A 25,321-nucleotide genomic window follows, 5' to 3' on the forward strand; every position below is an offset into this window, starting at 1 on the left:
TATATGCATGTTCTACCACGTCCCAATATCTTTATGAAGGCGCTCAGTCACTCTTCTTCCTATTAATGCTTTGTCACGCTGGTTCACTTGTGCCAACAATTTCTCTTTGTTGAGCTAATGAAAGCTATTAAGGCACCCTAGAACATACATTGTGGCACAGGATGAACGTTTGTGTGCCTGTCGATCTTGGGGTACTTTGTTTTGCGGTTTTTCTTGTTTGTTTGTCTTCCTTTTTTAATTTGGAAGGTAAAATCAAGCAATAAATTTTAAAGATAAAAACAGAGTTGAAGTTGCGGTTTTGGATAAGTTCAAATACATGGTTTTCCTGGTAACATACACAAATGATTAGCCAAGACACATACACAAAAAAATGCTTTCCTTTGGATGCAAGTCTGTTTGATTAAAAAATTTCAAACACAAACATAAGAAATCAATAAGAATAATATATGACAAAGCTGGTCGCAGCTTGTTACAAACTTATCTATGCAAATCCTTGTTGGCAGGCATTACACTCTTTAGAAAAGCCACAAAAGCAAGAACATCAAATAGGGACATACCTGGCAATCCCTTGTTTAATTTGTTCTCTCCAATAGACATAGGCATGCTTCACAAGAGGTATGATGTTTTTCCTTATCTTACATGTCCTCGTTGACATACATTATGTTTGCAGCTTGAACGTTTTTGTCCATTCTGGACTTCTTGTTTCAGTCTTGTATTTTAGTTGGGAAAACATCCTCACTTCACAGCTGCCATCATGCATAGCTATGCAGAGCAATGTCAGCGTTATGTTCTCTCCTAAGTGCATTACCACCATCTGTGTGTATGTGACTTACGAAAAATGTGACGCATCTCACAAAGCTAACAGCATTCACTGGTTTTGTAACATCTGCTAAAACTCACGAGGAGTGTGAAAATCAAGAGTTCATGGATTTTACTTGAAAACGATGCACTTTTTCTTGCATTTCTCTGCTGCTGGAAGTGTCAACATAAAAACAAGATATATTGTGATGAGCTCTGTTCACTTGTGTTCAGCACTTTCTTTGTTCAGCTAATCTTTATCTTTGTGTAAACTGCAATGTGGAAAAGATGTTTTACAGCTGCCCCATTTTTGCTGTTAACATCGAATACGAGTATGATTTAACTAGTGGCAAGTTACAAGCTATGATTGAAGCTAATGCATAGGCAGATCATTTGACTAGAAAAAATTGTCCTTACATGTACACATCCAGTAGGTCAACAGATACAAAATGAGCACAGCATGAAATATGGGCACACACGCATGGCACTGTACTGTGTGTGTCCATTTTGTATTGACATCTTCTGCACTATGCTCGTTTTGCCATGAAATATGCACTTGCCCAAGCCTCTGTCCTTTTCAAGAGATAGATTTATTTCTAAGGTATATTGCCCAACATCAGTCTAATTGTGCATTTTCGTTGGATTCTCTGAAATGATTGCCATGTAAAAAAAATTATAACATGGACATTATGCAAATTATTTTCTACAATTTTAATGTGTGTGTTGCAGTTTTGCACCTTTTGTCTGTTGAACTCAAGCTATGCGTGATTATTACATAAATGCACACCACAGGAAGCTGTAGCATTAACAATATTTTAGCCTAATCATTTTGGATGTGTATTTGTCAATAGGTCAACAAAACTTCAGCCCCATGTTTACCATGAACGGGAAATTGCTGGAGATTGCCAAGTGGAAAGATGGCCAACAAAATGTAGGGTGTTGGTGTGTGATTTTTTTGTTCTAGTCTAGAATCAGCATTGTTTTGTCAATACAAGAGCATTCAACTAACAGTAGCCCCTGAAGCACTGGTAGCTGCACATGCATACAGACCTGCAAGCTTGAGCCTCATCTAAATGCTCAAGCTTTGTGGAGGGACCTAGGTGTTCCTAGAGACCAAGTAATTTGTGCAACACTAAAAAGCAAGAACTAATCAGAGCAGTGAGGCTTGAGGAGCTCGTGCAGCACAGCCAAGTAGGAGGTGCACATATACAAAATGCACAAAGTGGCTACCGTTCGTGACAGGGCTGGCAATGTCAACACCAGCTGTGTTAATGTGTGAAAAGAAATGCTGAAAAAAGGAGTTTCCTTGTACCAAAGTATGATGCTGTCTGTGTGTGCTGCTTAATTCTTCTGTGCCATTGAACTTGTACATAACTGCATGAGTGATCCATAATCCTGTTTCACAAATAGGTTGTGGACACATTAGTTTAAGTGTCTATTATTTTCCAGTCTCGTGGCAGGTAAACCCATATTATAAAAGCTTTTTTTTCTCTCACAGGATACCGTTATGTGTACACATATATGTACAGTGGCCTGTGTTTTTATTCTAACAACTTTAAAAGATGATTTTGCATTTACCACTGCTTTGTTTTTGCTCAGATTTTTCTAAAAGATTGCATTTTTAAGTCTGAATTATTCAATAAAACGCTTGTAATCTTTGCTTGGCTAGTCCCCTCCCTTGAAAAGAAAACTTCTCATTATACACACCACACCTTTCCACTGGAGAAGCAAGCCACTACAGATATGTAGATGGTAGATGCTCTCTTTGGGCAACTACAGGCCATAATCAATCTGGTGAACAATGATGATAAATGTTTTGTGAATAACACAGACAAAAATGTAATCTCATTGCAATATTTGACCAAAAACAAAGCAGCAGCAAGTTAAAAACATTCTCTTAAAGCTGCTACAATTACAATGCACGTCACTATATATACATATATACATTCATATTTGCATATATATATGTACATGTGTACACATACACATTGAAAAACTTGTTGCATTTGCACTTCTTTGAACTTTTCTGGTTGTATACCTTGTGCTAACAGGTGTGCTCCTTTTGACTGCTGCTGTGATGTCAGAGGAGGCATAATACTATCATACTGGTTATGCCAGAGACTTAGTACCTATAAGGTGTTTGTATTAAAGGGAAGCTTGTGTTTTCCTTTTAACTACATGTGTTTTAAATAAACATTAAAAAGAAGTGTTCTTCCAGGATTTCAAAGCATATTCATTCCTTCCATGATGTTTCATACATACATATGTGAAATTTGGAAAAAACTGTGGCCAGTTCATGTTAAGGGTGTGTAGTATCAACATTATTTGACTAAAAGTCAACTGTCCTGCGCCTCAGGGTGGCTCCATGCAGGAAGCAACTCTTTCAGCCCAGGTAACGATGGCCAACATTTTCTCCTGTTTAGGGGTTCCGATGAGTTCAACCCATGTCAATTTTGAGGGAGCTGTCAGGAGCGATTTGGGAGAGGGGAAACTCCCCATCCCCACAAGATGTGACTTTGGATAGCTAGTTCATTTAGACTACTATTTTGACAGTTCGGATTGAATTCTCAGCTCGTGATAGTTGCCGGTCTACGAGGACAGTTAAAAGAGTGCATTTGTATGTGGCAAAGGATTGTGGCCTGCACTCATGAGGTCGTCATCTGACGAAGGCTAAAGCCTCCGTTCATTCTTATAAAGATATGTGACATCGTTATAAGAAATCAGTGCCTTCTTCTAAGCATATAGTGTAAGAGGTCACAGCTTCAAAGCTGCTTTTGCTCACTAGAACAGTCATTGTTGTACTTTGTGCTGAGAAGCAAGCAGAGCAGAGTTTACAGAATATATTTCCATTCTTCACTGTAAAACTCAGCAATCAGTCCCACAATTGACATGCATAGTCGACAATATGTTAAAATTTAGATGCCACCAAAAAGATGAATTCTCAATTTCAGCAATGCCGAGCCATGCAGCCAAACGTAAGGAAACGTGAGGGCACATGCACCCCTCAGTTGAAGTGATACTTTTCTAAATGGTTTAAAGCTACAGTTAAAACTCGATCTAACAAAGCCTGATTTTACTAAATTCCTGATCTAATGAAACAATTTCCATTCCCTAACAGGTACCCATAGGGTTCACTGTTGTCATCAACCCAAATTAACGAAACTCACTTGGCATCAAACCTGTCTGAAGTTTTGTCTGAAATAAATGAGTAAAGAAAGCAATGATTTCTTTCGAATTTTGACACATGCAGATTGTTCTTCAAGCTAGCACTCTAACGCTTTCGCGTTAAAGCATCTCGCCGCCCTAGTCACAACCATAGCTTTACCTTCACAAGACTGCATGCCGTGCCCATGCACGGGACAATTGATTCAGCAGTCGATAGCCCTCTTACATACCAGATGCCACTAGGAGCAGCGGTGGTTTAAACCCACGCACAGGCATGGCTTTTAATGGCAAATACAATGATGCAGTAGTGTTTAGGTGTTGCTATGTTTCAGTTTTAGATTTCAAAGGACCGAAGAATTCCTTTCTCGATCCTAGGAACTTCCAGATTTAATGAAATAACTCAAGAATGGTCATTACTTCATTAAATCGAGTTTCAGCTGTAGCTGCATAATTTGACACTTGGGAGGTAGGTGCATGCATAAATATCAACCTGAAAGGCAAGACAGCAACAACTGAAATCTGAAGACCTTTTCTTGTTTTTTATCTGCCATGAAGTTCTTCTTGGTAAAACATAACTTGAAGTAGTTCACCGAAGACCTCACAATGAAATTTTAGATGTAGTATGCAATATATTTCTTATTACAAGGTCTTTTTTTTACTTCAGTGACGGTATGCTGGAGACACTAACAGTTTAAGTAATAGCAATATCACACCACCAAAATATTTAGTGCAACATGTGTTGTCTTTGTTGCCTTTAACACTTTCATTGCTGCATGCAAATATCCATGCAAGCTAATGAAAACCAACAGACAATGAAGCCATTGTCTGTTGGTTTACATCACGGTGTTAGAATAGTTTAGGTGGAGCGACGGCGCGTTGGAATGTGGAGAAATCGGGGACCTCTTTCCCTTTCTTGCCGAAAGGAGGCGCGCGCGGGACGGTGGCCGCCTGGCTATACCCAGCGCAAACCTGACGCTTCTAGTATTTGGTGTTTTAGCGTGTTTAGCGATATCGCAAGGTCCTGTGAGGATTGTGGGGTATTGTAATATCATACACATAAGCTAATTTTAAAAATTTTGTAGTGTTTTATGCATGACGGTTTGGCATGCGCCGTGGCCAATTGTGCCTGCATTTTGTCTATCTGCAGTTGCGTGACACTTGTTGACTTCACCCTTCATTTGCCCTCGAAAGATTGATGTATTTGCGGTCAACATCATATAAAGAGCAGCTATCATGCGTAAGGGGCATTTCGCATATGAGATCAAGGGACCCTACAGAATCTTTTACTACGAACCACTTATTTGCAAATTTCGTAACCATTTGCGAGAAGACGAATGCTTTAATGTACTGGAATAGAATAACTCTATTCAGGTCTCTTGGGGCGTGCACTAGCACCTGACGCACCGCTCCCACTTCGGAAAATACAGGATTGAAAGAGAATGCAATAAAGTGGGCGACAGCCCACTTTATTGGGCTTATTTATTGGGCGTAGTGGGCGTAGCCATCAGTCACAAGACCGATGGCTACGAAGCCGCTTTTTGATATATATTCAAACTAAATAGACTGCAATTTATATACGTTATGGTGCGCCGAGAATTTTATCACAGTATTGGCACGATCTACGAATTTTACATATTTCTGCCTGAAAAAGCTGCGCTGGTTCGAGTATTGTATGGTGCAGCTAAATGATAAGAGAGAATGTAGAATGGTACTCAAGAGAGTTGGTGGTAGTAAAAAGAGAAAACACTTTATTTATTCGACAGTGCACCATTTGTACCAGCACAACATGCACTGACAGGATAAAAGCCACAAAACACTAGACAAGCTTCGAAAGCTTTCGTAGCTTCTGCGTCTTGTCTGCTTCAACCTTCCACAGCTGCTTACAGTATTGCCTCATCCTAACTACAACAAAATAATGAAGCACTTTCGACATAACATCGACATTGTACTCATGACAGGGAAATGATAATGTGCAATTTTCTACGACATAGTCTATTGCCATGTCATATGCGTGCATATGACAGCATATTTGCAAAATATTGCTTCAACTTCCTTTAAGAACATAAACAGGCAAGTGTTTGGGTGCACCAGTCCCCCTCACGTCTTAGTTCTACTTCTGATACTGCAACAAACAGCATATCAGTGACGAATAACGACAGGCACAATCAGAATGGCGCATGGTGAGTCATGATGGATTGGTCGTTAAACGGACATTGACCTTCATTACCACACGCCAGCCAGCACGTGTAAACGTTGAAAAGGCGGCTGCTTGAATCCACAACCCATGAGAGGAATTTCTAACCTACCATTGTCAAATGTGTTGCTTTCTTCTGACAACCATCATTTAGTGAAACGTCACCCCCCCCCCCTCCCCCCTTCTTTCGCCCCCGCTTTCTTTTTTAGGGAATACTTTTCTCTTTTTGACTAACCTAGTTCGGTTCCGCCATGGTGGATCAGTGGCTAAGGTGCTCGGCAGCTGACCCGATGGTCGCGGGTTCGATCCCGACCGCGGCGGTTGCATTTCGGTAGAGGCGAAATGGTAGAGGCCTGGGTACTGTGCTATGTCAGTGCACGTTAAAGAACACCAGATGGCCAAAATTTCCGGAGCCCTCCACTACGGCGTCTCTCATAATCATGTCGTGGTTTTGAGACGTAAAACGCCAGATTAATCCAGTTCGTCATGGCGGCCTCACCCAAATTGCCACGGTGGCCTTATTCGTGCACGAGCTAAATTATTTTTTTAAAATTCGTGTTCACCTGTAAACTCATTATCGCTGTTCGCAGAAGCTATATTTCCTATGAGTTTCCATCTGTTGGCTACCGCCACTGAATTTTCTTGATGTTGTGCATTTACTTTCAAATCAGAGTGATATGTGCGGTTACCCTGACAAAAAACGAACGGCCAGCAGTTGAAGAGTTGTCGCAAATGCAGCTTTGTAAGCGACGCGGCCCCCCTTGAAGCGGCTGACCTGAAGCCTCGATACACCCAGCGCGGCCTGTCGGAGAAAATGCGAAGCGCATCTCCGTGTTCGGCGGGGAGCCTGCCCGGCGGAGGCGGAGCGTCGGTACACCTAACCTATTCTAACACCGTGGTTTACATTAAGGTTGTGTCTAACAAAGAAAAGTTAGCCCTTAAATTCCCCTTTTTTCATAAATCGTAGAAATGGCATGACAATCACATACATAATGCACACAAAATGCCCTTAATGTACAAGTGAAAGAAAAAAAAAATAATTTTATGAATTAGACAACAGTATGCAGTCATACAGTCTGTGTACCTTTGTAATCACATAGTGTTGCATTTTATGTGGCCTCTTCAGGCAATCAAACATTCAGACTTCTTTTACAGTCATTATCATGCGCAGGATTCTGTTCAATTTATGTGTTGTTGATCCTCAGATGTTTGTGCCTCATATCTGCGAAAAGATCTCAGCTCCATGGCACAATCACTGTAAGTCACTGTAATTTTAGCTCATCTTAACAATGTGTATCATAATGGTTATCGGGTCTGCAATAATTTCCTCAAGCAAGGCTGAAAGACGAGCCATCATAACCTTCACTCCACTCAGTAGTACATCAAAAAGGGTCGTGCGAACCTTCAGATCTCTTATCTCACACCCAACCATTACTACTTTCTTACCTAACTGTAGCAGCTACTGTGAGGTTCATACTTTTTTTTTCGCCATTGTACATGACTTCCCACAAAACACGAAACCTATATAAAAGGTTTTATAGAGGTTTTAAACGTTTTAAAGACTTTTTATAGAGGTTTTGTGTTTCGTGGGTTTATATATGCTACAAAAATCACAAGCCTCTCATACATTCTGCCAATGAACTGCTTAATGCACCAGAGCACCTGCCATCTGGCCAGACATTATGTGAACGTTTGTTACAATGAAGTTGTTTAAGTGTAATTTTAAACGAATCAGTACATCCCACGAAACACAAAACCTCTATGAAACGTTTTATAGATGCTTATAGAGGTTTTAAACGTTTTAAAGACGTTTTATAGAGGTTTTATGTTTCATGGGATGGTTCTGACTTGAACATACATTTTCAGCCAGAATACACTAATCCTGTGGGCAATGAGCCCCATTTAGTGTGAAGAGCATACCAGCAAAAGTTCAAAGTCAAGGGTCTTGGGCAGGGCCATACTCTGGGATTTTTTTCGGGGGGTGTTTGTGTGTATAATGGCTAGCTTTGGCAACTAGTGGTCGCTATGAAGGCGTGAAAGTATTTTAGTTCCACCCAAAAAGTTAAAGCATGAAAAAATTTCGAGGGGTGTCAGAACCCCCCTTGGTTACAGCGCTGGTCCTGGGCAGTGTGGGCTCACCTGCAGCTAATACGGAAAGAAATGTGTCTGAACACCATTCCTAATGCATTTCTCTCCTTTATAATCGCACAATACCCAAACCCAGCATTCAAATTTCAGTGTTTCACTGATTGTGTGACTCTAACTGCCTTAATGCTGTTTGCACTGGAGCTTCTGTTCAATGATTTGGCTAAAGACGGCATGCACATTGGTGCTTGCCTCATACTTCATGCTGTAGCCTCAAAGATTTCCTAGAAGTACATGCTGCAACTCTAATCTCAGAGGTTATGGTGGAGCATTGGAGGTGGCAAACTAGAAAGGAGCAACTACATTTTGGGGACCCTGCCAGCACCGTTATGCTGTGCGCAGTTGAACTTCGGGCTTTTCCGATTTAGCAAGAGCCCATCATGCTAGCACTGAGTGTGCACACATTGTCATGTGGCTGCGCTTTGCAAATCTGCAGGCGCTTAATTTATGTATTTATGACTGCTCTTGCACATGATGGCTTCAATGAAATCCTCGTGCAAGTGTGCAAGATTCTTGAAGATGGGACACACCTCGATATGTACCTACTGTGGTGCAGGCGCTAGAGCTGTTGCATTTGTTTTGCAACAGAATTAAATGCAGCAGTAATAATTATGGACTTACATGTTTGAATAAATTATATATAGTGTTGAATGAGCCTGGCAGAAATTTGTGACTTGATTAAAATGACCCTTTGTGCTCTCCCCCCTCCCCTTTCTCTCATCTGTATGATAAAGCTGGGTGACCAAATCGGTCAACCAGTTTTTTGTCGACTTCTGCAGAGTTACTAAATGACTGGAACACTTTTCTCGCAACTTTTGCAATGCATCTTATTTTATTGAATTACTGCTTATATAGAAATATTTGGCCATTATCTTTACTTCGTTACAATGGTAAGCTGCTGTATTTGTTAGCAAGAAGTCCAATTAACCGACAGACTGTCACAGTCGCACTAGCCAAAATATGATGACTTCTTTCTTGAAAATCAGGCTACAGGTAAAAAGCTTGCAATATGTTTCTTGTGCATCTTTGGTTACCTGTGTTATAACTAACATAGGAAGTGATTTACAATTTTTATTGCTCACACAGGCCAGGGTTATACCGGGTGTTCAAAGTTAAGCTTTATGGTTTATGGTTTTCTTAAAATTCAACATGGAAGAACGTGAAAACCATTTCTGCAGATAAGTTATGTATCCTGGGGGACACAAAGTGAGACAATAATGATCGCTGTCAGCCACCCACTTTACTAAGATTGAATAACAAACTTTTTAGTGACTGCAGCAAGCAGGCATGTTTGTATTGAAAAGTTGGAGGCAGTCACATTTCTACACAGTTCCACTTGGAAGAGTTCTAGCATGTCTGTGCTCCAAGATATCCCGCTGGAAAATTTAATTGCGGTTTGCATGATTACGCATGCAAGGCAGTGAGGATCAGCGCAATGTTCCTCCCTGATGTAGCGAGCAGTCATTGCTTGCTATAGCCAGCCGATAGTAAAAGGGTAACCATCATCATCTTTGCCTATGCCTTCGACCTGTAGTCAGATTAAACGCCACACGCAACTGCTGCGGCACATCGGGGAGGAGCTTTGCACCAGTGCTCACTGTCTTGCATGCGTGTTATCACCTTTATCGGTCAAAAAATGTTACTCTGGTAGGCACATTGATATTTGCTAATTTTATTGAATGCATCCAGAGCCTTTTTTTTTTTTCAAGGAAGTTCTCATCCAAACTTTGCCATTGATCAAGTTTCTTGAACTGAAAAGAAAAAGATTACAGCAAAAATGTTCATTACATCTTCAAGTAAATACTCAATCAAAAATTTTGAAAGTACTGAAACACTAGCAGTTTACAATGTGACTATTATGAAATGGCTGAAACTGTGGTATATCTTGAGTTAAGTAGTTGGTTGAATCCAGAAACTGATCAAACTTTTTATGCATGTGTTCTTTTGTGGTGTCCTTTTTCCCAACCTGTGCATTTATTCCTTTCAGGCACAAATTATGACAGATTGTCTGTAAATGCATCAAATTTACACAAATTTATTCCAAGACACTAAATAGTCTATTGCAACAAACAAAATGTGGTAATGCATTGATTTGTTTGTTTTTCATTAATTTATTTCAATTACAGTGTAACTGAATATCTATTTATTCTGTAGCCAGTCACGTTCAGTTTTTGCATAAAAGGAATCAAATATTAGGCTCAATGTACTTGTGCAGTTTGTTACCGGTTATGTTCATTTCAAGCAAACAAAAATTATACTTTTGACGTGGCTCCTGAAAAGCAGCACGTTGAACATAGTAGTGCCTTCAGCAAAGTGATCATTACAGGCCAGATTTTTTAGGCATTAAAAAAAGCTCATTTTAGGCGCCAAAAATAGGCAGGCAAAACAAATAAACGCACATAATTTCAAACGAAGGCGTGCGTGGCCTCTATCTACGACAGGAAAACAAAAATGTTATTGCTTAAGATGGCACAAAGGCGCCATTGATGCTTTGTCCCGAACGCTTCGCAGAACACGGTCTTTCCCGTGTTCTGCAGGGTGAGTCAGGTGTCCACTGCCGAATCCACACACTCCTGGGTGTCTTCTCGGCATGACTAAGAAGGGCAGAGCAGAAGCAGACAGCCAGATCGCTAAAAGACCACATAGGAGGTATTCTTCCTAATGGCCTGGCCGAATTGCGTAGAGCCAAAATCTGTCTGACCCACTGGCGTAGCCGGGGGGGGGGGGGGGGGGGGGCATGGGTTCAACATCTCCCTCCCCCACTCCAAAGCTTTTTAGTTTTGCGTGTGTGTATATCACACATACAAACGCATGCACGTACATAAAGTATGATTGAACCCTCCCGCCCGAAAAAAACTTCTGGTTACACTACTGCAGTGAACACCTTAAAAAGTAAATTACAAACAGAATAAAAGCTGCGTGCACATCACATTCTTCTTTCTTTTTTTTCGCCCTTCACTCTATTTTCCGCTGACGGCTCTCCGTTTCGCATTCGCCAACTGTTCGTGCCGTGTCAGCGCGGTGGCCAATTCTCGCCGACATGTCCCACTTCACCGCTGCTAGCGGTTGTTGCCGGGAGTTGGTTGAACTTAGGTTGAACTAGGTTGAACCCCATAGTTGCCAACCGTTAATGTTACATGGTAACATGAATAACGGTCTCAAACAGCATCCGGGAGTGAAACTTGAGGCTAAATAACATTCATATAAGTGCCAATTTTGAAAACAGGCATTTATAGACATTTGTAAGCATTTAGGCACGAACGCCAAAAATAGGCATTTTATAGGCACTATAAGAACACTATAAAAGCCCTTCTGAACCTCTAAATCATGCTCATGTATCAAAATGGCGCGATAGGCGCGCAAGGAACAAAATAGGTCTTTGCCTAAAATCCGGTCTCTGGTGATCATATGCAGCAATACACAGCAAAATGAATTTAAATGATACATTGCGCAGGAGGCTCAATTCATTCAAAGCTCAATGTGTCTTGCTCTTTCTTGGCCACTAGTCAACACAACTAGCATAAACAAGTTGCACACACAAACGTAGCCACCACTGCTGAAGCGGTTATTAATCAGTCACCAAACTGTGGTGTTGATTAAGATTAGGAAGTTTGATGAACAGTACTTTAAATCTGCAAGAGTAATAACGAACATGACAGTTTATATATTTAACCATCTGCTGCACAGCATTTGCTCAGTACCCAATGTCGGGAATCGCTTTCCAATGTGGCAGAAATGAAAGAATCATCATAATTCAGATATATGTGCACAGTAAAACCAAACAAAGAATTCTTAAATGGTTTGTCAAAATCATTTCAGAACCCCTCCAATAAATGCAATACCCATCATTGCATTACACTTGTAGCTTTAAAATGTAAAGTATATCGAAATCATTTTAGACTAAGACTAGAATTTTTCTCTGATCTGCAATGGCTGTAATTAGAATGCAGTTGTGCATTTGCATGGGAAAAAATATGAGGACTAGGATTTCCCCATTACTGCATACTTAATTTATCTGAAATGAATGGAATGAGTCTATTGTGATCTTCATGCAAGTGTAAAGATGGGCGAATATTCGGGCGTTTCGAATATTCGAACGAATATTACAGCATTCGAATTCGCTTCGATATGAATTTAGATTATTCGAAATTTCGAAGTATTCGAAATGAACGAATATATGTATACATTTGACTGCACCTAACCCCCTGTAAAGGTGGTTTCACTGCAGCGTCTGGTTGCTGTGCCGTGAAACAACCCACCCAGGGAAATCTGCACTGCCGCAAAGCCACACTTCAAGGTTAAATGTACATTTCTTTTCTCTTTACAGTTTAAAAGCGTGTTATATGGGCTTATACGTGCTAAGTATAGTAATTTTTAAATTGTAACATATTGCACCACTTATAACTTGCACCCGACTGCTATTCAAATCGTCATACTATTCAAGGCTGCTTCCACTTCATTTCAAACCAAAAAAGTGACATTCACTCATACCTAATTCCAATCCTTAAATATATTGTGCAAGGGTCATGACAAAAGTGCTCATTTTTCTTAATAATATGTGGTAAATACTATTCGAACTATTCGATTCGAAATTATTCGACCAAATCACTATTCGCTTCAGATTCGCTTCGAACTTCAAATTCACTATTCGCCCATCCCTATGCAAGTGCCACAAATCCAAGCTCCTTATACTTTTTTCTGAGCACTGATGTCAGTGCCTGTGGTAAACTCCTCTACAGAATACAACTCAATGACATTGGATATACAGAAGAAGGTAGCACAGTGCTCAAGATTGCTAAAATTAATGAGTGGGCACGTTATAACACCTCCAAAGTCTGCATATCCTTGCAGCATCTTTCTGCCATTTATTGTGCAGCCTAGGTGGCCAGCGTAATTTAGTCTGTGCTACTACATAACAGTTTTAATCATAGCGATGGAAGGACACCAGGAATACAGGAAGTACCATTACTTGATGGTTTTATGATGGGTTAATTTTATGTCCCAACTTTGTTAGCATTACTGTCTCCCACACCAAGGGAAAAAGAATTGCAGCACCAACTGTCTATCAATGTTTGTCAATGTGCATAGCATCTAAATGCACCAAGCATCTCAACATGCTGGCATGCACAAAAGCAATTCTTTAGGCAACCATCAGCATTGTAAAAAAACGCGCTTGCCTGCATGTGGTGCATTCTTAAAGGTGTTCTGTTTTGCCTGATGAGGAATGCACTGGTGGCATAGTGGTTGGAGCTCCGAAGTTTAAATGCAGCCATCAAAACATTTTGAACATTTTTATTTATGTTTATCGTGTATATGCTGCACTGCACTGACATTACACGTGTGTTTGTGATGTCCCTCACAGTTACACAGACGGCTGAAACCACCGATGGTATGCAGAGTTGTAATGTGCAACACTCTTGTCACTTGAAACTACATAATGGGTCAGTTGTACCACAACGGCAGAATGTCACTAAAGAAATGCCATCTGCTATAATATATATAAAAAAAACTTTCAGCCAAGCTCCAAGTGCCGATTGTTGCAATCAGTACACTTAGGGCTTGGCTGAAAGCAAATCAACCAAGAAACTAGATGGAACCAGTTGCCGGCTTCCTGTTGGAGCACAGCAAAAAAAAAAAAAAAAAAAAAAAAAAGGTCACATATGGAATACGTAAGCCGACATTCAATTTGGCATCATTTATTTTGAACAAAATCAGTGTTTGTTTGTCTATGCTAGTCTATTTTTGGAAACTATATTTCAGCATGCCCTATGGAACTACAAAACTGACTATAATGAGAAAAAAAAGTAGGGGTGTGCGAATATTCGAGCTTTCGAATATTTTTCGAATAGTGTTTGCTATTCGATTCGAACTGCCGGAGGATAAATAGAGTCAACGTCCAATTTTTCGGACTCTCTAGGGACTGCGAAATCGTCCAAAAAATCGGGCTGTCCGAAAAAACGAATTCATACTTTTTTATTCCGCTGAAGCGGTCAAGTCGCCACAGCCACGTCTGAAATAGCTTTAATGCCTCCGAGTACACTTATCAAGCATTTTGGTGCGCGCCCATGCTCTCGGTCGTGAATACATTTGGGACCTGCCGCGAACCCCGCTTAACTACGAGCCAACCGCCAATTGCAAATTAGCGTCTCGTGATGAGCGCCACTGGCACCAGCAAAGCGCCGAATAGATTACAGCTCTCACGCATAGAGCGTTTGGAAACGATGACGCAGGACGCAAAGACAGTTGTAAGAGCGGAAGACTCGTCCAGCTTTCCCCGATGCGTGTGCGCACGATGATGCGCACATGCATCGCCGAATCTCCGCCGATTCGCAGCATTTGCTGCTGCGTGAAGCCAGTCGTTCCTAGTTGTGTGCAGCACATCGCCAACCGAGCTAACGCCATCATTGCCGGGGCGCTTTCTGGACCTTACTCACGCGTTTGCCGTGATAGTGTTCGTTCAGATAGGCCTTGTTATAACATGGCCACTCCGTTCCCGATCGCTCAAGGGCGCGGCGCTGGCGAGCTGCTTTCGTTCGTGAAGGTAACACGTCTGTGCGGCGCACTTAGCGGTCTCGCAGGAGGAGGCAGCATGAACCGCAGTGCGGCGCGTTCAAGTTTAAAATAATGGTTATACGCAAACCACTGCGCTTGGCCTAGGGTTGCCACCTGTCCGGTTTTCTAGATGGCGGGCCAATTGCCGGTCCGCTGCCGCCGCACACTGTCTTCCATTGGCCGCTTTTTATTTTTTATTATCATATCGCAATTATTTATTTTCTGGGGTGTTTTATAAGTGTCACTTCAACAACTACGACGGTAAATATTCATCATCAATCACCGAAACTCTTACGCTATTAGTCAACCACTTTTTAAGATCCCTTCAAGTGCATTGGAATAGAGCATATTATTGCGCGTGTATGTTTACATGAATACCCGACATTTTTTTGCGTACGGACTGTGTACATTTTAACGTTTGTTTGTCTGTCCTCTTGGATTCAGACGCAAGGAAGAGCGTTTTATGGACGAAGTGTTGCAGTTCCTTTTCAGTGCAGCACATTACATTCAGAGTAATAAGCGAAGTGCCACTCTAATTGCGGGTATTTTTATGCCAGCAATTAGACTAGTTGGTTAGCTCAATGTGCTGTTTTTGTTTGTATGAGGTTTATTTGGCTCAAGGAAAGCAATGTTAGATTATATATATATAAGTGGCACTGCATGCCGAAGACTTGGCATAGCGTCTGTTGTTCAACATTAATTTAATCTCCTGTTAGCCCATACCCCCCCCTCCGGTCGAAGGGCTGTTTTTTGTTTTTTTATTTTTTTTTTCGGGAAAAGGTGGCAACCCTAGTTAGGCCACACACACTACTGAGCAGTTAGCTGAAGATGGTTATCGTAAGGGGTATTCACACGAGGGAGAAATCCACGGGGGAATTGCGGAGCACGTGATCGCGACCCCCCCCCCCCCCCCCCACCGCCCTCGCCTCCTCAGAGGACACGGGGACCTTTTCCCCAACAGAACAAACGATCCCCCGGCAGTGGGCGATATAGCGGAATTTCGGGTTCTGGTTTAGCCACATTGTTGCACTACTTGCTCCTGCAGAGAGCAGCAGCTGATCGTCTGCTGCTCGTCGTCGGCAGCTAGTGAAACAGGCAGTACAAGCCACCAGAGTAGTCTGGTAATACTGATCTCCCCCTCCGTTCGCCTCGTCCGTGTGAGTGAGGGACATTTGTGGGGAATTCTCCTCGTGAGTTGACGTCACTAGGCTCCGCCTTTATCCCCCGAGGATTTGTCCCCCGTGTGAATTTTCATTGACGTCACCGTGGTTGCCATCTTGGAGTACTAGCTGCTTGAGAAGTTGCGTGAACACTCGAACGCGCGGAGAAAGAAACAGTGACATCAGATTAGTGCGAGTGCCTCCTCGCGGTCCTTTGTGTTCCCCCTTGGCGCGGCTGGTGAACAGAAGTGTATTTTTAACACTAGTGTATTTTTAACATCATTTTAAAAAAGCGATAGGCACATCTGGCAAGAGAGAAAATGAGACAGTGCCATGATTAATTTTTTTACCCTAGCTTGATGCAAACAAAAAGACTGATTAGACAGAAAAATATATTCAATAGGTTATACTGTGCTCAGTAATGATGAGTGTCACAAGGCACTCTTCTAGCATGGAAAGGAGGAAATGTTGCTGAAGAAACTATCCCAGATGCAGCAATCTTTAGGTATGTTGTAAATTTTATAACTTCTCTAAACTGAGAGAATTCAGCACATCCTTCCTCAGAAGTGGATAGGAAAAGAAAAGCAGTTCATTTCTCTGGACTTAAGAAACATTGCAATTGCAGCATGGTACATCATCATCTTCAATGAAATCTCAGGGATGAAAGTGTTTAAGGTCAATTTTTTTTAATTCATGGATTAGGTCAATTTTTATTGATGAACTTTTTTTTTTCAGCATTTTACAAAACTGCACAGTTGGAATAACATACCTGACAAAATATATTTAAAAACAAAAAAAAGGCCTTGCATGTGTGAGTGGATCGCAAGTTTTTCAATCTGCACAGGAGGTGGGTCCATCAATTCAAAACATTCAAGTGATCTTGGTCAAAAGTCCACTGCAGCTGAAGCTTTCATACAGCAGTTTGCAATACAAAACATTTGATCTAGTTTGCATACTAAGAAGTTTAGCATGATGGGTTGCTACCCGACGCAAAGCAGAAATGTTAAAAAATATACCCTGTTGAATTTGTTAAAGACGAAATTATTGACTGTCTTACAGTCAATAATTTTGTCCGCCATTTATTTAAATTGGCACACAGTGTAGTGACGTCCTTGCTAAAGTGCAAGGTAAGATAGTGAATGTGCATAAATTTTGAATCAATAAACATGTTTTCATGAAGAAAAGAATGACACCCTTTTTTTTAGGAGCTTGCTCGCCAAGCTTCTTATGCTCGCGCCTTGTCCACGCACTGCGTGACCGTCGGCGGCACACACCACGCTCAGTGCAGCTGCGCTGTCTCCGGTGATTTCAAGAATGCTCACTAGATGGTGCCGCCGCTCAAGGCGGCACACACCATGCTCGGCGCGAGCACTAGTTAGGTGACTGCTCGAGGGCCGCACCTCTCGTTTGGCTCGCTTCCTTTCTCTTCGCCGGGAGCTCACTAAGTGAACGCTCTTCGTTGCCGCTCCGCAGCATGAACGACAGCAGCGCGACGGACTCGCAACGCAGCAGCAGCTCGGGAAGATCTCGTCTTGACAATAACCAGCCAACACATGATGTCACGTTACGCTCTCCGATGCGAATCGTACGACTGCAAACGTCCCACCACCATCAGGGGCACCTGTATCGATGTTGCCTTCTCGAACTTTCCATTGCATCCCATCATCGATGATCCCTTGGCAACATACTTCATAAAGCAATCATCTTTAAAGGGAAACGAGTCCCCAAGCTCATCGAGGGACACCCTTCTTGTACTTTGTAAAAGAACATCTCTTGTGTATATGTAATGCATACAGTTCATCCCTCATAAATCAATCATCATTAAAGGGAAGCCAGTCCCCGAACTCATCGAGGGACGCCCTTCTTGAACTTGGTAAAACAACATCTCTTGTGTATATATAATATTTATAGTTCATCGAAATGTTTATATACTTCATCCAAATGTATATAGTGCATCCAGCCTTAAATGAATAAACATTGTGTATGTAATGCATATATAACAACGTTGTCACGTTTATATATGATGGTAGAGGAATGTGTTCGAACTTGGTAAAACAACATCTTTTGTGTATATATAATGTTTATAGTTCATCCAAATGTATATATACTTCATCAAAATGTATATAGTCCATCCAACCGTAAATAAATAAACATTGTGGATGTAATGCATATATAACAACGTTGTCACTTCTATATATGATGGTAGAGGAATGTGTACGGAGCATTCGCGGGCTACCCGATCATCTCCGAGCAAGCTCCTCTAACATCATTGACTTTGTGGATATGGCGGTGAATTTTTTTCACATTACCTTTTAATGAGGGTATTCCATATTTCTAGACCTGCAGACCTGCCCAGTTGCCTTCATCCACTTCACTTCTTTTAGGGACAAGAGAGTTGTAATGCTCTCCCATTTCATACAAGCACCTGTGGTAGCTGCAGAAAAATTTAAATTAGTAGTGTGTACATGGCAAGTGCTTTTGCTGTCATTACACTATAGCCAAAATGTTTAAAAGGCAGATTAAAGAGAAACATATCAGTACACTCCTTAAGTGTTATTTCAAAATGCTATTTACATTTCCTTGGCAGAAAAGTGTTGGTCATTACTTGAGCAAATGGAAGGCAAATGTCAGTTTGAATTTCACACTACAACCATTGCAATAATGTGCAACGTGAAATTTAGTTTTTCAGACATTTTTATGCTGGAAAAATACAAATTTTTAAAAGATATTTTTCTAAAACAGGGGTCCATGAAGATCTAGAAGCTTTTCTCAACTTAAAGTGATCCACAAAAACTCAAATTACTAGTACGTTATATCTGGTGCACCCAAATACCCCTGAAAGAAAACAATGAAATGGCCATAATATTAAAAGGCACACGTATGAAAAGATATTTACTAATTGGCATCATGCAAAGCATTTGTGTATGCATTCTTGCTTAACTCTTTGCATTCAAACTCCTATGCACTTTGCGGTTCATTTCAATCAAACACTATATGTACAAAATTATATGCCACATAAAAGAATAATCGAATCAATAAAGCATGCAGTGACTTTTTGTTTTTTAAATCAGGGCTACATCAGGGCTTTATCAAAGCTGTATCAGCCTAGATGTTAGACCAAAAAACTTCTTGTTATCAAAGCTCAAGAGAAGCCAGAAAGGTCACAGTTTCGACTGTGTTCCCGCCATGCAACTGGCTGTCGCAGAGTCTCTGATAGGGTTAGTGGCAGCCAACTTTCAAGGAGCCTTTGCAGCATGAGAATCGCACTGGAAGCAGTGTATCAACACCCAAGGAAACTATTTTGAAGAATTTTAATATACGTACCGATCGGATCGATCATTTCTTTTTACCAGACCCAGTCTCATTACTTTACGGACAGATCTTGTAGTCAGGTTTTATATTTTAGGTGTGAAGCACCTTATGCACTCGGGCTCTCAGCATCTCCTGTCGTCGTAACTTGTCACGGTAAAGCAAGTGGCAAATAAGACGGCGCATATGCTCAGGAAAAGCTCGTGAGAACGCACGCTCGCCCACAAGAGACAACGCCATGTGGCAAATATGATGGCACATTGGCTCAGGAAAAGCTCTGTTTCTGTGATGGACACTGTCTGCGATGCTGTCTGTAGCTAGTATGAGAGGACACTGTCCTCTCATTGCTATTGATGTGTCCCTATGGGAAACCTTGCACCTCCTCAAGTTTCACGTTAGTGGAGCTGTCTTGTATAGTATAGTAAGGGGTGGGAAAGGGAAGTGAGGGTGAGGAGGGCAATGCCACCAGCTCTGCCACTTCCTTAGTCTTTGCACTACTAGTGCGTAGCTGCCCCTATGAAGAAAAACTCTTCATCATATAAACCACAGTCAGTTGACTGTTTTCCACATTAGGCAACTTACTGGTGGATAACTGTGGCTGCTTACTGGACAGGCTTCCCCTGTACCAAGTCTGTTGCATAGATAAATAACTCAGAATTTCTTCCAATCTGCACACATGTGCGTTATACTACATACCGTGCTATTTAAATGCAAAAGAGGATGAGATGATGATCAGCTATGTTCTGCATAAAACAAATAAAATTCAATGAATGTTTGCTGCCATGTGAAGGTGTGAACTTTTATTAGAAGATTTTTTTGGACACATGCTTCCTCCCCTTCATTCGTCCTGTGTGCACCGAAGCCACGGAGGAAGAAATATTTAGGAGGCGAAACTCTCATTAGAACGGGCGTCAGCGGGCATCCAGATAACGTCACAAAAAATACAAAAATAACATGCGTTGACGGAGGCACTTCAATTAGTGGCGCCTTGCGGCGTGAAGCCGCAACCCCCCAAAAAAGAAAAAGAAGCACTACTGGCCAGGCGAGCACGCCCGCGTGCATTCTCTTTAGCAGTGTTCGTGAGCAGACGACAGCAGCGTTTGCTTCAGCGGGCACTCAAATTTTCTTTGTGGATTGCCTTCTCAGTAACCTTTCTTTTATGTAGCGGCCGTGGCTTTAATAACGCTGCTGCTCTTCATCGGCATTTGCTAGCCTAGATGGGACGCAGGTATTTTGTTAAAACCTGCAAAAGCGGCCACAAGTCTTGCAGGAAAAAGGTTGAGCAAGAAACGAACGCGGCCGAACGCACTACGCGTCCATGCTCAGTGACTGCGGCGAAGCGGGAGCAACGCGCTTGGACGGATCCCTTGGAAACCAAAACGGCGGCATTTCCCTTGCGTGCCTCTAGACGCCGCCAGCATGAAGCGGTAATGTGACGTCATCTGGTCGCCTCAAGCATATGGCCTCAAGTAGTGGAGTTGCACCTCCTAAATGTTTCTTTCTCCGCATAGAGTTTCTTACAATAGTTATTGTATGAAACTATGTTCCTCCGTGACCGAAGCATATAAAACAAGGGTTGAAGTGCACAACTACACATTTCTTACACATTGTTCTTTTAAGTGAAGCTTCTATGAGTTTACAGATTCTATTTACAGTTTACAGTTCTATGAAGTTACAGATTTCGGTTGAGGCGGCATAATTCACGAAGAACCAGGCACAGGAGAGTGTACAGGAATGCGGATGCACACAAATAGGCCCTCGAAGGCCGGTCAAATGCGTATTTGTATGCGCCATTTTCCAATAAGTGATGCTCTCTTGATTGTGGGCTTGTTAAAGATCAGCCGTTTCTGATATGGAAATCTGATCTTTTATCAAGGTCACCCGTCATTTCATTGTTGCTTTTCACTGTTCCACGTATGACTGTCATCGTTGCCTGTAGCAACAGAAACATTGCGTTGCTAAGCATAAGGGTGAAGGTCCCATTGCCGGACGGAAATAGTTAGGAGGGAGCATTCATAAAAAGAAAAAAAAAAACAATAGTAGGCCATACACGTACACATCAAGCGGAAAGGCTCCTTTCTTTCTTTTTTTTTCTTATTTCCTGTGGCTGCATGCATTCCAAGTAAAAGAGGTAAAGACATAGCATGTAAAACAAGCAAAATGGTCAGTTTAGCCCATGTAAGCAAGGTCAAATAGTAACTGCGTTGTTTCACATATTTAATTTGCCCAGGCATAGTTTCATCCAAAATAACGCACAGCTGTTTGATGTTATGCAGTGCCAGTAAGTTGCTTACCTTAGAAGGATAGGCTTAGCATTATATTCTGTTCCTATCTCAATAGAAGGTCCAGCTGCTTGAACAATTGTTATGGGCACCTTGCAAGCATGGGAGAGAGCCTTGAGCTGCATGAAACAAAACCTTATCAGAGGCAGAGTAAAGCAGTAAGATTTTGCTGTGACTATTGTTTTGGTCAGTGAATGGGCTACACAAAAAATTTCCCAGCTGTCTTGAAAACTCAGAAGAGCAATAATATACTGTAATCCTGTGTTGTTTCTTTTAGTGTTGCCTGAAGAATACAGTTAAAATTCGATCTAACGAAACCTGATTTTACGAAGTTCCCAATCTAACAAATATTTCAATTCTCCAGCAAATACCCCTAGGCATCGGTGCTATCAACCCGAATTAACTAGCTTGGCTACCAAACCCGATTTAATTCAGTTTTCCAGAAATAACTGAGTAAACAAGCAGTGATTTCCTTCCAATTTTGTACAGACGGGTTTTTTATTAAGCATGCACTCTTAACGCTATCACATTAAAACGTCCAGGCACCCTACTCGCAGCCCTAGCTTTAGTTTGATGAGGATGCACTCTGCACCTATGCATGGAGCAATGAACTTGGCAGTCGGTAGCACTCTTACGTACCGGATGGTGGTACGGGCGGTGATGGTTGGTTTCATTATTTCATGGCACTAATCATCTCTTTGCAACTTTCAGACTCAGCCTGCTCGCCCAATCACTTGATTCATTCTCCGCGTCTCCACCTATCGTTTGCCCGTCATTGCTTTATGTAACCCGATTTTTGGCCTGCATCGCCCAGACGTGGTGCTTCCTATGTCCGAGCGACATGGGAGGCTCCATGCCAGGGCTGTCCTCGGGCCTCGCACGCAGAATTTTCACATGCGCAGGAGTAGACTGGTGGCAAGAACCATGGCCTGGTAGCTTTTGGTTGTAGCTACGTTACAATTTTAGATTTCAAAGAGCCCAAAAATCCCTTTCCCAATTTTACAAACTTTCCGATTTAACGAAATAATTCGAGCGTCCTCATCACTCCGTTGGATCGAGTTTCAGCTGTATTTGAACAAATCACAATACATTTATAGTTTGGGCATTTTAAACTTAATATATATATATACCGGGTGTCCCAGCCAACTTGTGCCAAGGGGTTAAAAAATGCAATATTAGAGGGAGGCGAGTTATATCAGTTGCATATTGCTGACAGCCACCTTGCGTACTACCGATATTTTTTTTTGTTTTGTGACTATTTAGTTTGTTAATTAGGATATAAACTAAACTGCTAAATAAAACCCCCATTGCATTGTTTGCGATAAAGGAAGTCTCACGTGTACCATTTTTTCCGAGCTTCAAAGAAAGCCCGCGAAATACAAAAAAAAAAAACCACGTGACTAGCACATTCGCGCGCCGCAATCATGCTGCTCTCAACCATGGTTTGAGCGAACGAAATCAGCTGCGGCCGCGATTCGCCGGCTCCGTCGAAGCGGTAGGCCGATAAGTTGACGGAGGTTTCTTGGCCTGTGCTCGCTACGACTTGAACCGTCAACGGTGCAAGTTTAGCATTTACAGATTTGTTAAAAACCCGCATCTCTATGTTTGCATAAGTAATAACAGCTGTTGTATGTGTCAACAGCTTAATCTTCAGAGCTCTTGCCTAATACTGTAACAGTTGGCACATTACATGCTGACAAGCTTCACTGCACGGAGCCTATGAGCAAATGTGGAATGCACACGCAGTGCTGACCATCATGAAATCCCAAGTAAACATTACAATGAAGCACAGCATCAAAATATACTATAAATAAATTTTTACTCGGCTGTGTGGCATTATAAAAACAATTGATTTTACCATTAATTCTTTTTTATTGCCCTATTATTCAGACTTTTTAGGAGCCAAAAAAAATTTAAAACACTATTTTACAATGTGCAGCAATGAAGCATGAAAGTGGGAATGACCAGGTCAGACAACTAGAAACGCTTTTAAGAAATTTTAGGTGAAATGGTGTGTCAGCTTTCTTTGCGCTATTACACCCTTTACTTTCCATTACTGTTAAAGAACCACTTTTCACATGGCAGAGAAGCTTATATTTAAAATTTTTTTACCAAATGAATGCTGTATGAGCTAAACAACCAGAGTGGGCTGATATCTACACAAATCAATATGAGAAACATAGTACAGAACATACACGTAAAAAGAAAGGCCCCATCTCAATTGCAAAAGTGGGAATCACATTTAGGTCACTTTAGTGAAATGTATGTCACCGTCACTGTGAAATGCTTACAGCAAAATTGTGGCATAACAGATGCCTCTATAGGATATCTATTTAAAGTACTCAGAATGTGCCATATACTGCAAAATACAAGTTTTTTTTTTATTTAGAACTGTACCACTTCATTTGTTTCCTAAGCACTAAATATCAGCAAGATGTACTTTTTTTTGTTGTTGTTCCTCATTCTGTTATGAAACATGCCTACAATTCTGACATTATAAAGTCCTGCAAGATGTCTATTCAGACTTCAAATATATGCCGCAAAGCTTAAGACTTTTTGTTGAAAGCTACACCATTCCAGCTCGCGCAATAACAAGCCTGGCGAGGACAACTGCGACCCCTCTGGCCCAAGTTCTGTATTGTACAGCAAGTCATTGTCACTCACGAAGCAGCAATAGTAAAGAAAAACTAAGAAATAAAAAGTAAGGTGTGCATAAGGAAGGTGAATCAGTGGGTATCCATATGTAGGCAGCTGTAAATATGCAAGCCATTGCACCCACAGTTAAAACATACATTGCACTGCGCTGCGGCACTCTAGTCCAAAGAGGAGAAAAGAAATCCCTGCTCCACCTTGAGTTGCTGCTGCATCATGCCAAACAAAGCAATCTTTCAACCATAACTGAGGTTAAACACAAATGTTTTCTTGAAGGAAAGTTCCTAAAACTCACAATTTCTTATTTTAAACATGTCATGCAAGCTTGTCATGCAAGCTGCTGGTTCAGTGGAGTGTAAATTAATGCTAGCCAAAGTGCAGTGCATGAGATGGCTCTATGGGATTCTTCAGGCCACAGGGAGGCATCATGATCGTCCTAAAGAACTCGTGTTGAACAGATGTCATTATACTATGTACCCAAATACTATATACTTATGGTGTATACTATATACTTACTTACAGCGACTCGACGGTACGTAGCAACAACACGACAAGGCATAAATTTTTTTATATATACTATATTAATATATACTTGAACTTACTAGTAGGGATGGACGAATAGTGAATTTGAAGTTCAAAGCAAATCCGAAGGGAATAGTGATTTGGTCGAATAATTTCGAATCAAATAGTTCGAATAGTATTTACCACATATTATTAAGAAAAATGAGCATTTTTGTCATGACCCTTGCACAATATATTTAAGGATTGGAACTAGGTATGAGTGAATGTCACTTTTTGGGTTTGAAATGAAGTGGAAGCAGCCTTGAATAGTATGAAGATTTGAATAGCAGTAGGGTGCAAGTTATAAGTGGTGCAATATGTTACAATTTAAAAATTACTATACTTAGCACGTATAAGCCCATATAACACGCTTTTAAACTGAAAAAAAAAAAATGTACATTTAATTCCCTGGGTGGGTTGTTTCACGGCACAGCAACCAGACGCTGCAGTGAAACCACCTTTACAGGGGGTTATGTGCGGTCAAATGTATACATATATTCGTT

At 41.3% G+C, this 25,321-nt stretch overlaps 1 protein-coding gene across 1 annotated transcript in view; it reads right to left on the minus strand.

The window, feature by feature from the left end:
• Window positions 1-9,958: 9,958 nt before the first annotated feature.
• LOC119405552 (deubiquitinase OTUD6B) overlaps window positions 9,959-25,321 on the minus strand; it is a 67,947-nt gene continuing 52,584 nt past the window's right edge. The window contains exons 9-11 of the mRNA XM_037672396.2: window positions 21,618-21,724; window positions 18,324-18,448; window positions 9,959-10,053 (exon numbers count right to left, since the gene is read on the minus strand). Of these exons, the coding sequence (XP_037528324.1) occupies window positions 18,349-18,448; window positions 21,618-21,724 (207 nt within the window). The 3' untranslated portion in view covers window positions 9,959-10,053; window positions 18,324-18,348. The remainder of the gene's footprint in view (window positions 10,054-18,323; window positions 18,449-21,617; window positions 21,725-25,321) is intronic.

This window comes from Rhipicephalus sanguineus, chromosome 1 (genome assembly GCF_013339695.2).
Source record: "Rhipicephalus sanguineus isolate Rsan-2018 chromosome 1, BIME_Rsan_1.4, whole genome shotgun sequence".
In the NCBI taxonomy this organism is placed as follows: domain Eukaryota; kingdom Metazoa; phylum Arthropoda; class Arachnida; order Ixodida; family Ixodidae; genus Rhipicephalus; species Rhipicephalus sanguineus.